Source organism: Mchenga conophoros, linkage group LG19 (assembly GCF_057382185.1).
Source record: "Mchenga conophoros isolate Kocher_MC1m ecotype Shallow Benthic linkage group LG19, M_conophoros_male_GT1.1, whole genome shotgun sequence".
Classification (NCBI taxonomy): domain Eukaryota; kingdom Metazoa; phylum Chordata; class Actinopteri; order Cichliformes; family Cichlidae; genus Mchenga; species Mchenga conophoros.
In genome coordinates, this window is record NC_140544.1 from 10,881,483 (window position 1) to 10,896,667 (window position 15,185).

The 15,185-nt window shown below is 46.9% G+C and overlaps 1 protein-coding gene across 6 annotated transcripts in view; it reads right to left on the reverse strand.

Annotated features, from left to right (window-relative positions):
- Nucleotides 1-2,111: 2,111 nt before the first annotated feature.
- LOC146551794 (AT-rich interactive domain-containing protein 1B-like) overlaps nt 2,112-15,185 on the reverse strand; it is a 158,782-nt gene continuing 145,708 nt past the window's right edge. For 3 of the 6 annotated variants that reach the window (XM_085258303.1, XM_085258301.1, XM_085258304.1), the window contains 9 exons: nt 14,955-15,177; nt 11,065-11,206; nt 8,758-8,927; nt 7,795-7,927; nt 7,566-7,685; nt 7,380-7,455; nt 5,916-6,642; nt 5,493-5,623; nt 2,112-5,266 (listed from right to left, as the gene is read on the reverse strand). In XM_085258303.1, the coding sequence (XP_085114429.1) occupies nt 3,482-5,266; nt 5,493-5,623; nt 5,916-6,642; nt 7,380-7,455; nt 7,566-7,685; nt 7,795-7,927; nt 8,758-8,927; nt 11,065-11,206; nt 14,955-15,177 (3,507 nt within the window). In that variant the 3' untranslated portion in view covers nt 2,112-3,481. The remainder of the gene's footprint in view (nt 5,267-5,492; nt 5,624-5,915; nt 6,643-7,379; nt 7,456-7,565; nt 7,686-7,794; nt 7,928-8,757; nt 8,928-11,064; nt 11,207-14,954; nt 15,178-15,185) is intronic. The other 3 variants (XM_085258302.1, XM_085258306.1, XM_085258305.1) reach the window with 1 other exon arrangement.

Sequence of the window (15,185 nt, forward strand, 5' to 3'; positions counted from 1 at the left end):
TGTGCATGTCTTCATTAACAGAGGAACCTTTATAACCTGTGATAATTAATGAAACACAGCAGATTAGCAGATTTCTGCAGAGAATAAGAAATTAGCTTTCCATCATTCGTCACAACATTATCATCTTTGATGTAAGCTTGAGACGTTTCTGTGGACTCGTAAAGTAAAAGCTTGTAAAGCTCAAGTTGTTTAAGGTCAAACACAAACTGTGAGTGTTTTAATGTGAAAAGCTTGAAAACAGGGGGAAGCACAGAGTGACTGTTCCTTATATTGTCGGACTAAACTATGATGATGATATGCACATATGTAAGGTTTTATGAGCTCAGTGTTCCTCCTCTGAGAGCAGATTAGAATGAATATAATTCCATCTCTAAAAATACTTTTTCAGATGCTACAAATCTAAATCCAGCTTAGTTCTTTGATTTGTGCTGGTTAATTTTGCACATTTTAATGAACTAATTCCAAAGCGAACTGTAAAATAAATGAAACCAAAATGAGTGAAACTGGTAATTATGGAGGCTTTCTGAAAGCGAGGGAGTAATGTGTATAACAGATGGGAAGCAGCAGCAAAGAGACGGGGTAGCTGTACCTCCCATGTTCCATTGATCTAAGTGTGCAGCACAAAAACAGAATATTTTTAATCACAATTAGCAGAGTTAACTAAGAAAATGGGTGTAAATAACTGAGCTAAACCCTGCATGGTGTCAACAGGCCTGATTTTCAGTGGCCGTGCAGCCACTGCTCGATAGATCTGTTTGGGCTATAACACCTTCATCCAGGACCTCAGTTGTGCTAAACAACAACGTGACAACACATAATGCCAGGACAAATATGAGAACTTAGCATTGTGTGTGTAGTGGAAAACAAACCACAATAAAGAATAAAGACAAACAGCTGTCTTTTCTCCACGGCTATGAGGAAACGTCCAGACGGAGTAATACAACTGTTCTCATGGCACCCAGTAGTACACTTTCTCCTTGATATTAATACTTATAAATACTTGTATGTTTACCGGATCAAGGCTGTGAGATGAAGTCTTTGGAGGACATTAGTTTGGCTTTGAGTCCAGTGAATCTGAGAGCTGGTGTTTCTGCAGCGCCTGAAGAGTGAGATGATCCATGACACAATAAAATCTGACTCTAACTGAAGGGCGGGACTGATGCCAAGACCTGCGTTAGACACACAGCCCGAGAGCTGCTGTGATGTACAGTTTGTAACGTTGTCCAAGGAACAGTCAGCTTTCAGGAGAATCATCACATTCTGCTGTTTACTCTTCCCAACAGCAACTTATCACCGTGCTCACTTATACACTTTATTAGGGAAACATTGGATATTTTTGCATTAACACAAAGATGTAATCAGCCAATCATATGGCTGCACTTCACAGATGCTTTTGGGTGGTGGTGAGCTGCTGAGGTGTTTTGAATGTGGTGAGGTTTTTGGTGCCAGGCGGGCTGATCTGCTGGACTTTCCCAAACAACTATGGTTAAAATCCAGTGAGCAGCAGCTCTCCAGGAGAAAATCCTTGTTGATGTCAGAGGAGAACTGGAGCTACAATTCACACAGGCTCGCCAAAACTGGACAACAGACGATGGAACAACGTTTCGGGATCCGATGAGTCTTTCTCTGCTGCAACATTTGGATTAGAGTCAGAGTTCGGTGTAAACAACCAGAAGCATGGATCCATCCTGCCTCGTACCAACAGCTGATCATTACAAGGATAGGATGGTGGGGGTGTGACGATGTGGGGATATTTTCTCGGCACAGTTTGGGCCCCTGAGCACCAGCTGAGCATCATTAAAGCTCTACAGCCTACCCGAGCAACGTCCGTCCCTTTAGACCAGTCTACCATCTTCTACACACCAAGTCATGAAGCTCAAATCCTCTCGAACTGGTTTGTTGAGTTCACTGCACTCAAACGGCCTCCACAGCGTCCAGATCTCAATCCAACAGAATCAACGGGGGATTCTCGCTACGGATGCAAATGACAAATCTGCAGGAACTGTGAGACGCTACCATCTCAGCTTGGACCAAACTCTCAGATGTTTTCAGCACCTTTTTGAACCTGTGCCACGAAGGATCCGGATGCAGCCAATAAAAGACAGCCCACGTAAGCAGTTGATGTTTGTTTTATTGGCCTAAGATTGTCTGGACATAATGTAACGTCTCCAGTGCTTAACGATGTTCATCGTACATTTATTCGTGACATGTGCAGCACAGAGTATAAATGTGTATACTGAATAAAAGACAGGAGTCATATGAAAAAAGGCATTTTTTACAATGAGCTTTCAGGATGTTTTGATCTTTTCACGTGTTTTGTTTTCGAGCATCGTGTAGATTCAAAAATATGCCCACTGACATGAACGCAGGACGTGAACAAACAGAAAGATGTTCGGTTCCCTCGCATGGCGTCTCCACAGTCACCCCCTCACCCTGGCACTTCCACGTTTCATTACCAAAGCGATTGTTTTCTCAGCTATAATACAACGCATACAGGATTTTTTTCTTCTTTTTTTGTTGTTTTTGTGTGTTTTTTTTGAACGGTGAAACATCAGATACATCTGCCATGTTCAAATATTTGACCCCATTAACAAAATATGTATAATAACAATACCAAATTTACCAACAATAAAAGCATTTGTTATAATAGTCAGAAAGTCCCGTCTCCTGCTATGCTAGATAAAGACCGAAAGAATCGTGTGTACAACAGTTTATATACACGGTGATGAAAAAATACAGACATAACACAAGTGATCAGGAAACACAAAGTTCATCTGTGAAAGTCATTGAGGCTATGATTGATAAATTAGACGCTTCTCTGACGGATGCTCTTCTCTGATGTCGATTGGCTGGTGCAATGCTGCCTCCTCGTGGCCATGAGCGCACACTGCAGGTGTCAGAAGCTTTTACATCCTCTGGTTTTCAAAGGGACAACTTGCTCCAAGTCCTATTGCACAACGTATGTTCCAGCGATGGAGACGTTTCAGTTTAAAAACTCTGTGTTTTCTCTGTGTTTTTTTCCTCCACCGCTGTTGGCAAAAAGTTCAAACTACTGTACAGTGTCACATTTTAAATAAATACTCTCCATTAACAAAAAGTTGATGAGCATATTGGCGTTTATAAAACTGAAAAACATCTCATCGACTCTAAAGGAACCACAGAATCGAGCACCAAGATCTGGTGGCAGCTTTGGCTGAAAAAGTAAACAAAGGAAGAAAAGAAAATAATGCCAAACCAAACGCAGCAATCCGACACCAGCAGGTATTAAATATTTGTATTAAAACGAGCTTTCAAATCCCGACATCGCCCAGAAGCTATACATACATACATACATATATATGTATATAGATAGAGACATTTTGTTTATGCAGATACTTCTTTTAAAAAAACACAAACATTTTCTGTCATTTTAATAAATAAAAATAGAAAAACCACAGAAATAGCCTCAGCGTGTGCCGCGCCAGTCCCGCCTCTCCTCATGTCATAACTTCCCCAAGTGAAACAGGACTTGGCAAATAATGGCGACCACTCCCACATTGAGCACCGAGGAGATGGAGATGTCTAATAATCTGCTTTCATACAGTACAAACTCTTTCTTGTTCTCTTGCACTTTGGCCATAGCCAGCAGGCCTTTAGCTGCTCTGCACATCATGTTTATACTGGGCAGGTCCATGGGAGGATGGCCCATGTGCAGCAGGCTGTGAGGGTTCTGCTGATACTGTGCCATGCTAACGCCGTCCTCCAAGAAAACTACCAGGTTACCCACGCTGCCCTTCTGCATGGCTATGGCACGCGCCGCTGTGGGGTCTCCCTGTGCCAGGTGGGAGAGCACAGCCACCGCCATCTCCCTGTACACCTGGGCCTTCCTCTGACCCACGTAGCGCACCAGGACCGTGAACAGTTTCTCCTGTCGGCTGAACGGCGGCGTCGCCAGCAGGAGGTCCAAGTTGCCCTCCTGGATGCTCAGCTTGCAGAGGCATTCCAGCACCAGCCTCTGGGGGGTGAGCTGGGAATGAGGTCCTGCCGACGGAAAGGGGTCCTGGGCTTCGGTTGAGGGGCAAACCATCCAGTGGAGGAGGCCGTCCAGGATGGGAAGGCAGATGGTATCTGGGTAAGTGGAGAGATCCAACTGGCCAGCGATGTTGGCCAGAGTGACCATGGCGTTCTCCCTGAGCAGACTCAGACACTCCCACCACCACTCGTCCTTACTGCTCGACAGCCCCCGCTCCTGCTGCTCGTCTCTTTGGAAGCTGGGAGGTAACCTGTTCCTCTCAGGGTGCACGTGGTGCAGCAGAAGCAGCCTGCCCAGCAGAAGAACCAGAGCAGGGTGGCGGGACATGTCCAAGTCATTCCCCGGGATAAAGGACAGACTCCGGACGATGTTGGAGACGCAGGTGCACCGCTTGGACAGCGAGTCCTGCCAGGCAGATGTGGTGGTGAGCGGAGCCTCGTCCAGGCAGCGTGGCTCATCCTCCAGCAAGGTGATGTGGTCCTCCTCCCCATCTGGGTGCACCCTGAAGGGGTAAGAGGGCAGAGAGCGCGCGGGATGGCCGTAAGCGAGGGCGTCAACGCGGGCGCACAGAACGTCGTCGATAGTCGCGGTGATGTGTTTCAGAGGTTGCTTCTTTTCGTGGTCCATCTTGCTCTCCTGTTTGCTCTCGTTTCTCCTGCCTTCATCCTCGGGCGCTTCGCTCCGGGGTTCGAAGTGTGTCTGAATGTGTGCCGTGGAGTCGCCTCCACCCGCCTGCCAGTGCAGCAGCCCGCTGGTAAACTCTGTGAGGTAACCGGACATGTCATCGGTCAGGTTCTCTTTGTGAACAATCTTGATGGGGAACTTGTCGTATTTGCTGGCTTGTTTGGGTTTATGCTCCGCCTCTGCTACGGGCCGATCCACGGTCTCTGCTTCACACTCTGCTGCCTCCTCTTCTTCTTCTTTTCCCTCCTTTTCACCATCTTCTCCACTCTTGTCCTCCCTGTTAACGCTCATGTTGGACTCCTCTGTTTCGCCGTTCACCTCGGCCGGCTCTGCAGCAACAGGTGTCACTTCCTCGGTGACGCCCTCGGCACGCTCCACCTGGGTCTCCTCGGCTTTAGAGAGCTCAGGCTGGACAGGAGAGCCAGAATCCCGCTCAGGTCTTTCGTTCTGTGCAGACGCTGGACTTGAGGACAGTTTCTTAGTCCCCACCTCAAACTCTTCCAGGATGCCAAAGATCTCAATCAAGCAACGGCGGAAGTACTCGACGATGAGCTCGAGGAATCCAGGCAACTGGACAGAGAAAAATAAAACGTGATCAATGCTGAGCAGAAAGAAGTCAGACGAGCTATCAAGTAGTCCCAGACTCTGAATACGAGCCAAGAATTTTTAAGTAGATATAATACTGCAAAACCTCAGAGGTGCATAACTAACTTGACTCTCGTGGAGTTTTATTGCAAAAGAAAAACAGGATCTAGATGATGATAAAGACAGGTTCTGTTCTGTGGGTTGGTTTTACCTGGGAGAGGTTAAAGGAGGCCACTGTGCTGTCATCGTACAGCAGGATATTGATGGTATCTAGCGCCCACGTGCTCTCTGCCAGCAGGCCAGACTTCAGAGACATCATCACGCGCCAGGCCTCAGGCGTTCCTGGGATTAAAACAGTGGGATTTTTGGAACCAGGAAGAAAAAAAACTGGCAATCAAACGTCCTGAAGATGAGAGGGACGCTAACCAAAGTAGATGGTTGTAATTTCTTTGATAAAATTTGGCTCATGTTGTGCTACCGTTAGCTGACAATGAGCTGCACCAGTGCAGCGATAGGGGAGCTAAAACACCGTTTCTTTTACAGCTGGAAAACACGGAAAACTTCCACCGGAGAAGAACCAGGTTTAAACAAGCTGCAAATATGCTGCTGCTGAGAACCTAAAAAACGATCTTACCACTGTCCTTGGATGTTAGCTTGCGTCGAGGCTTGAGAATCGGCAGGGTGCCCTCCACTGAACCCGGTGGGTAGTTGAGGTCCCTCCTCAGATTAGGAGGAAACTGCCCGATGGGTCCACCGCCCTGCGATCCCATCATGGCCAGGCCGGGTTTAGGCATCTTCATGGGGGACATGAATGGCGCTTTGCTGGGCGACATTCGAGAGTCCATGGAGCGCTGGAAGGCCCCTGGGCTCGGCGCTCTGGGCAGGTGGTTGGCCATGGACGGGGAGTTGGAATAAGACGACGGCTGACGCGAGGACAGGGGGGGCATGCCGCCTGATGATGACATGTACGGAGACTGACGGTGCCACTGCTCCGGCCCGGGCCGCCCGTCCATGTCGTCTCTGCCTATCGAGCCGTACGGGGGCATTTGTGATCCCGGCCTGCTGGGGTAGGGGTAGCCGAGGTCTGTCCTCGAAGGCCACATGTTGGGCCCGTCGGCAGCGTGATTAGGAGGGGGCCCCCCACCCAGCATACTGTGCTGGCTCTGGCCCGAGGGGGCCATACGGTCGCGGGGGTACGGGTAGGGGAACTGTCCCTGGAGCGGTCTGTGTTCAGAGTAACCGCTGCCGTAGTGGTTGTACATGTCCGGCTGCTGGTTGGTGTACTGCATGGCGTACATGTCGCCCTCGTGTCTCTTGGGCGGGGGGCCGTACATTCCATCCAGCGGACGCTTGTAGCCCTGCTGAAGCAACGGGGGAGATCGTTAGCGACGACGCTTAACAAAAAGCAATCACACGATGAAAACATGCTTCCATGAGACGTGCACACAAAGCTCACGAGAGCATCCATTTTTCTTCACATCCACCTGTCAGTGGGCGAGAGGTGAGGCGCGTGGCTCGTACTTCCATTACCATAATTATTTTACCGCAATGCTCCATTACACCTCCAGCCGGGAGCTCCGCCGATCTATCAAAGACTCAGAAATATTCTGAGTTGTGAACTAAATCTGAAACCACGCTCGTGTGGCAGAAACGCAGCAGGACGCTGCAAAAACACGCGATGGCTTCTGCTCAGAGCGGTCACCTAATGGCCAATTACCTCACACTATTTTCCTCCGAGACACAAAGAAACAGTTCTACTCGATACCATAATTACGTGGCTAATAATCTTCAGTTTGACAAATGACGTGCGAGAGAGGACCATTGATTGGCCCATTCATGAGGGTCATTATTAGGACTCAAAACAAGCAATCATCGCTCTGCTTTACTTCATTCTGATGGTTCAAAAAAGCAGAAATTGATTGTGATCACAATGACAAGAAACAACCACAGTCACAAAACACATCCCACCCACTGTGCTGTTATCTTATTAATTTATTATCTCTGGGCTGAGATTTGACACTCTAATCAAACGTCTTGTTTACAGCAGGTATGATTACGGTAAAGCTCTGACTGAGAGCGCCGTGACGAGCTGTCTCACCTGCTGCTGTGGGTACATCCCAGATGGATGCATCCCGTACGGCATGCTGGAATACTGCTGACCGTAGCCGTCGTGTCTGAAGCAGAGGACAGAGGGGAAAGAGAGTATCACTCACTGATTGTTACAGAGCACAGGCCTCCAGAGAGGCACGCACACTCTGCTGGAGACACGTACGAGAGCGCTGACCTGTGCTGTGAGGAGTATCTGCTGGGCGAGTACATGCTGCCCTCACTGTTGGAAGGTCCCATGTTGGTCTGACTCCCAGGGGGGCCCATGGTCCCCTCCATCCCCATCATATGGTCCGGCCTAAAGACAGCAGGACATGCTTTACTGATGCTGTGCAGTACACCACGCCTCGACGTTCAGGACAGAATAAATAAGAGGAAACTGATTCCCCCACTTTGTGTTTTTTTACCTCCTGTCGTAGCCCGGCCCGTACGGGTACTGTGACCTTTGGCTCATGCTCAGGGCTGATGGGGGTCGACCATACATGTCCTGCATACCGCTTCCGGGCATCTGGGCTGGAATATAAGGATCGGCTCCTGCCACTGTGGAGGAAGGAAAGCAAAGACCTTAGACTGGACCTAATAATCTAAATTGTATGAACGCGTTAAAGAACAAGGAGGGGAAATGGTTTCATTCTCCTGGAAATATCCAACAGCATCTAAATGTGCATTTCTGAATGCACGAACCATGTTTCTGCTGACCAGCAGGTGGCAGCATGCCTCTATGAATATTCTGCACTTTGCATGATTAAACCTATTGTTCTGAGTTGTTATGCAGATATCATCCACCATATTATTCATTCAGACTCCATTCTTGCCAGCCTTCAGAGGAGCCGCCATTCTTTCTAAAACTCCCGTTTGTTCTGAAAACCAAACCGCACGAGTTGGTCGAAGCAGGTGCTTCACAGCGGGGGGAAGGATGAAAGGTTGGAAACAAGAGGATGAAAAGGAGGAACAAAGTTAGGATGAGACGCAGACTAAGCTACAAGAACTTAAAACGAGCTGGTGTGTTTTGGATAAAGCGACAAACAGTTCTCATTTCGATTCATACTTCTAGTAGGAAAACACACACACACACACACACACACACACAAACACACACATCTGTCCTGATGTGAGATGACACAGTGACAAGATAATGAATTAGACCACTGAAACAGATGAAAGCCCAATGTCTTTGGGATACACGATTCACTGAAATGAAAGCTTTTGCACAGTTTAAAGATGAAGTTGAGAACGACCCCCCTAATTTGTCGTACCTGTGGATTAAATGAATCTCAGAACAACGCTGTTCCCTCAAAGTTCAATTAAGGACAATAAAAATGGAGAATCGGGTTTGGGTGAAGGTTTATTACTGCATGTGTCTCACTCACTCTTCCTCATCCCGGCGAAGGGGTCCTTGGCATCGTACTGCATCCTCATCATCATGTCAGGCATGCTGAGGCCCTGCTGGTACGTAGCCGAGGGGGGCAGGGCGGGAGTCCGCTTCTGGAAGGCCGGGTCGCTCACCTCTGAGAAGGGGTCCTGCACGCTCACACTGCTCCTGGAAGTGAGGGGGGATGAGAGGCACCGACACAACACACTGAATGCTTGGATACAAAAATAATAAAGTTGTCAGTTTCATTTTTTAAGAGCGGGAGTCAATCATGACATATACTATTTGGTCATTTTATTATTTGAGCCGCTCCTCGTGTATTTTTTAATTTTTCCTTTGAAAACAGGAAAAAGGTGCAGAGATGTACTGAAACGTGCAGACATACACAGAAATGCAGAATATGAAACAGTTTGCACATTTCTAACGGTCATCATTTGGTGTGAGCGCTTTTATCCTTCAGCACAGACTCAACTCTCTCTCAGGTGGGTTCTCCAGGATGTTTTAAGCTCTTCTTTGGATGTTTCTGCCTTTTGTTCTCTATCAGGATGATCCCACACTGCCCAAGTAATGCTGAGGTCTGGGCTCTGGGGACACTGATGGTGTTCCCCTGTGTGCCTCACTGCCATGCTCTCCACATGTTACTCCATGGTGGCTGAAATGCTGGCTGGCTGGCTGAAATGCAGCTCAACCCCCCACCCTGCTTCACAGATGGCTGCAGACTCACTGTTGGACCTCCCCCTGACCTCCTTGTACATACTGACCATGATTTGAACCAAACCTTTTCAAATTTATATTCCTCACACCGTCACACCCATTGCTCTGATTTTCAGTCCAGTTCTTGTGTAATTTAATACCTCAGTCTTGGCTTCTTGACAGCTGTCCTTCGACTGAGATCATTTCTGCTGAAGCTTCAGTGAACAGCAGATGGATCAGCTGAAGGTCCAAATACATCTTTCAGGTCCTGAATCAGGTCTTTACTTTTTTCCTGATTCTTGTTCAGTTTCCTCAAATTTTTTTCTGAGATAAGCCAGCTCTTCAGCTCACAGCTATTGAGCTATTTTGTTGGTACAAAAATACTATTTCATGTCAAAGTGTGTTATCTTGGGTACTTTTCACAGATTCAAGTGAGGACAGTAAAGAAATGAGACCAAATGTTTTTGTGACATGAAGAGATCATCTAAAATAGTCTCTTTGCTAGGTTGTCTGTTATGTGTAGAGACAACACAGTTTCATCTGCAAGGAGCTTTTTTATGCATGAATGACTCAGAGGTCAGAGTTATGCAGCTGAACTAACAAAAACATTGCTTTAAAAACAAACAGGTACGAGGCCTGGATTGAAAACGAGTGAAAAAGCCGCCAATGTCAAAAAAATAAAAACAATCTGAAAGACCTTCAGAGAACTCAGGACCACGTTACAAATGACAAGAAAGTCTGCTCCATGGAAACGAAGCAGAAAGAAATAATGGGCGGCTCAGGACACAGAACAACACAAAATCAACATTTAATTTGAAAAAACTTTTTTTAGGTTTTTAATGTGGAAACAAGGACAGGTAGGTCGCACGCAGCCATCGATGTGTCACATTCAGGACTGTGAAACAGGAACTCGGAGACTCAACAACAAAACTGTTTTATTTTGTGTGAATAAATCGAGTCGATTACTTTTTGTTGGCTTTTGTTGACTTGACTGGGAGGCCTGTGAGGAGGCATGCTTTTTATATTAGATTAAAACACATTAATTAACTGTCCAGCGTGTCCCAGTGTGGCCCTGAAGGAAACGGAGTTTGACAGCCCCGCTGTGATGCGCACGAAAAAACCTTAAATTTAAATGTGACAAGAGGCCGTCAGTCAACTGTGTGCAAAATAAAACCTTTAATCTAAAATAGGAAGCATAATAATGACATCCAGGTAAAGAGCTCAAACACACACTCTCCCATCACCGATTAAACAGTGCTTCTCTCAGGCTCAGCAAACGTGATTGTTGCTGTTTCTAATTAAAACCAGCAGAGATGAAGGCGTGCGACTCGAATCGTCACATAAAGAGCAGAAAGAACCAAATCACACATCCCAGTCTCACCTAAACATAGCAGCACACTGAGAGCATCCCCTTTTATTTCAAGCTCGCTCCACTACGCTGTTGTTTAATTTTAGAGACAATGTTCACACTTTTGGATACCACACATCAACAAACAGACTGCTGACACACAAACGATATCACACAAACACACAACTTATTTAGAGAAAATGAGTCAGCAGCACACGTCAGTAAATGCAGCACCAGGAGCATCATGCATGCGTCTGTGTGTACCTGTTGGGGGGCAGTGGTGTGACCTGTCCCAGGGGGGTGGTGGCAGGTGTGGGGGGCTTCAGGTCCCCCGCTGCCTCTGCTGTAGAGCTGCTGCCAGAGGACTGAGGTGTCTGTGGGCCCTGGAGGGAGCCGCCTGAATGAGCTGGGAGACACAAGTAGGAGTATTAGTTCTGTATCATAAGAACACGTTGGGACACTGTTGGTCTTCCACAAGTCTTCAGATACGATCTGAAGGTTGAGTTAGAGCTGGTTTTACTGCAGCGATGTGCCGTAATAGGGAGATACCTTTGTGTTTAAGGCCAAAGCACTCGCAGCGATGCCCTACACGAGACATGAGCCTACAGGAGGCGAGCGGAGGAAGAGGAGGCAGGAGGAAGAGGGAAGGATGCCTCCACTCACAGACCTGTTCTTAATGTGAAAGCTGTCTGAAGACGGTTTAGCTGGATTTTTTTGTCTTTGTGTGCCATCGACTTCAAGTGGCGAGCTAAGCTCGAGGCCACAGATGTATCAGATGTAAAATTAAACAGCCAATGTGATGGAATCATGACATGTTCAAGCTAACGCTTCAGAAAGCTTGAGGTTTCACACAGAAACTCTGGGGTTAAGAGCGGGTTAGTGCAAACTTTTGTTATGACACCTAAACTCCTGATGATGAGGAAATCAGAAGAAATTTGAACCCCCAGCCCGATAAAAGCAACGGATCCAAATTCCCAGGAGCAGGTTTAAAAGAAGACGTGGACCGTTCCAGTGAAATCATGACAAAGACGGAGACAGAGAGAATATGAAAGTGTCCTAATGAGCATTTAGTGTAAGAAGCCTTTCTCTCGAATATCCTGAGTGGCCTTTCCCTGCACCACACGTTTCCATAGAAAGACTTAAGCTTTAAAAATTCATGCTAATTCTGAATTATTCAATGATACCCTCTGCCTCTACATCACAGGAGACGGAGAGAAGGAGAGCGAGACAGGGAGAGATGGTTATCCCATGATTATGAGCAGGAGGTAGGAGGGGGCAAAGAGGGGTCAGCGAGCATTAGGGATTCTTCACTTCCTGGGATATCCCGGCGTCAAACGGAAAGCACGCGTGGGGAAGTGCAAACAATTGCGGGGTCAGTCGGGGCTAAGAGGTTTACCATTCTAAGAGCGGCAGCGGTGGGGGTGGTGGCGGTATGAGGACGGAGGACAGCGTGAACTTAAGTGCCCTCTGCTCGTCTTTTAGAGCGAGACGTAAGGGGGGAAAAAGTGTGTGTGGCTGTTTGATGTGTGCGCACACAAAAGCGTGTGTGTCAGCGGGTGACATAATCCAGAGGGGTGGCAGCGGTTAAGGGGGAGGGTGGGGGTGGGGTGGAGAAGGGGGGAAAAAAGTCAGTCAGCTGAGCTGTTTTGTGAATGAAAGGTGACGGCGAGGTCGGGTTTGTTTACGTTCTACATTCCAGCCCTCATTAATCACTCCCCACACCCCACCGCCACTCACCCCCACCCGCCCTGCTGGACACGCTCCCTCAGTGACATCACTGGGCTGTCAGTCTATATATAGGCTGGCAGGGAGTCAGTGGGGCAGTTCAAAGCGCACAGAGGCAGAGAGCGCATTAACACCGAGCAACATGAAGGACAAAAACGGGAGGTTTTCCTGGCGTGTGCATGCGCGATACGCACTTCTTTTCATAACACAATTTTCCCTTTTTATGTGCAAGTGCAGTAATTAAAAAGTCTTTTTGCAAATTTATAAATACAAAGGTAATTATGCATATTCAGTCTGCTTCTTAAACATCAAACATTATTGCACGATGGTTAAATTTATTACGTTTCTTTCACTTAAATTAAACTTTGTCTATATTACAAACTGCAAACATTTCATTCTATTCATAGTTTTCAAAACAGGGAAAAATGAAAAATGCCTTGAGTGCATCACTGAGTGGATATTTAATCATAAAACAACCAAAGTGAGCCCTGCAGGGCAAAGACGAACCGCAAAGTTAGTGTCTACAGGAGATCACTCTGTTTTTTAAAGGTAAAGCTAATCAGAGGGCAAGCTTGCCCACTGCCACATTTAATGAAATAAAACAGATAAAAACAGAATTAAATGCTAAAAAAAATCTCTTTCATTTTCTTTCTTTTCTAATAGTAAAGTTGTTCATTAAATACACAGATATGAGCTGGATTGTAACATAAATTGGGGGCTCGTCCGGGCTCCTTTCTGGGAGTTTTTTCGAGGATGAACGATGGCTGACGACAGGTGTTCACAAACTCTCTGCAGTGTGTGGCTGTGCTTGTTTTGCTCGTCTGTTATCCTGCGTGTGGGTCTCACGGTCCTATGATCACTGCAGTTTCAGGGGTATGAGTCTGGCTTGGTATATGAGAGGTCCTGAGTCCTGGATGTGTTCTGCCTCTCTGCTGCTGGTTGGAGTGCAACAGTCTTTGGGCGTTACCTACACCTGACAGGTTTGGGGTAAAGGTCATCTGTGGTTGGCTCCTTTTGCTCTACTGGCTGCTGTTTTTATCTTGATATTTAGAAACAATGTATCCAAAAACTCTTGCGTCACTCTTTGTTTCATGTTGTTGCTTATGGTTCATAACACATTAGGTCAAAGTAAAAAAAACAAAGCATGAACAAAAGAAAACTGACTATCAAAGTAAAACAGGACATGAACAAATGACCAATACTGAAAATGAAACATAAAAATCAAATCCTAACCATGAAGGAGATGATTCAGGAGGAACACGGATGGACATGATATAAAGACAGAGGTGAAGGAAAACAGGGAAACACCGAGGAGAGAAAAAAATGCAACGACAGAATCAGACTCAGCAACACGATTGTAAAAGTGAAACTCAAATTAGAAACACATGCTTTACTGTAGTCTGAGTGCACTGTGGGCACACTGCTGCACAGACACGTCTCTTGGTCTTCAGAATCGCAGTGCTAGCTGCAGATGCTGCTCTCCACCCACTCTGATGGTGGTGCAGGAGTGTCGTAGCGTGAGCAGTCCACAGTCGAGTGCTGCATACCCAAAAGCCAACCTAAACGTCACGAGCGTCGACCTCTTCGCGTTTTACCTTACAGACTGCATCTCAGATGATGTGCACCATCAGCTGGCAAAATGAGTTTGTGTAAAAACTGAGATGTTTAAATCCCCTCGAATAGATGAGAAGGTACTGAATTATGAATTGTAAAACTTTTACGTGAACTTCTCGCATGTGCATGCATGCATGCGTGTGTGTGTGTGTGTATGCAAATGATGGCTGGTGCTCTTTTCCGCCCACCAGGAAAAGCAATCTGTGGCGTCGCAGGCGGGTGAAGTGCTCCAATGTTCTATTTAAAAGCAAGGGTCACTTTTCTCATCTCCGCTGCAAATTAGAGACGTGACTCCTTCTCTCTCCCGTCCTCGTCCTCCCGTTGTAATTGTGCGCAGAGGCACATGGCTCCAACAGGTAATTCGCACAAACAAAAAGCAACCTTTTGTGTTGTGCTAGTGCACCAAAACAATATTACTTAACCTTCCGACGCAGGGTAATCAAATAAAGGCGAGGCTCCGCGTGGAGGCACAAGTGGCGATCATATCTCGCTCACCTCTATTAAACCAAGACTCATCTCACCAAAGCAGTGTTAATGTTCACTCATCTCTGCGGGGTTCCAGTTGTGTACGTGTAATCAGGGCGTAATGTTGAGCGCTATTTCTAATTTTAAATGTAATCCTAACTGTAATCTAATATTCACTGCTATCGGAGGGTCGTTAAGGAGTCAGATTCTTAGACTTATAAAAGCATCCAATCTTCTAAATGTATACTTCAGATTTCTGCCATTCAGCACGGCTACAGAGGAAGGTCTGAGTCTCTGCACCCCCCATGCTGACAGACTGGAGGCTGAGGCAGTGTGTTATCAGGACTTACCAGGTGAAGGCGGCTGGATCTTGACCTGCTTCCTGTTGTCCCCTCCAGCCATGCTGCTGCTACTGCTGCTGTTGTCCGCTGGCGGGTCTTCTCCCCTCTCCATCTTGCACTCGTAGGCAAACAGATACTGGATGTACTGCTTCTTCAGCGAGCTGGCGGTGCTGCTGGATGTACCCACGTTCAGGGTGCTGGACAGCTCACGCCACTTCTTGTTCTTGTTTACCTGAGTCA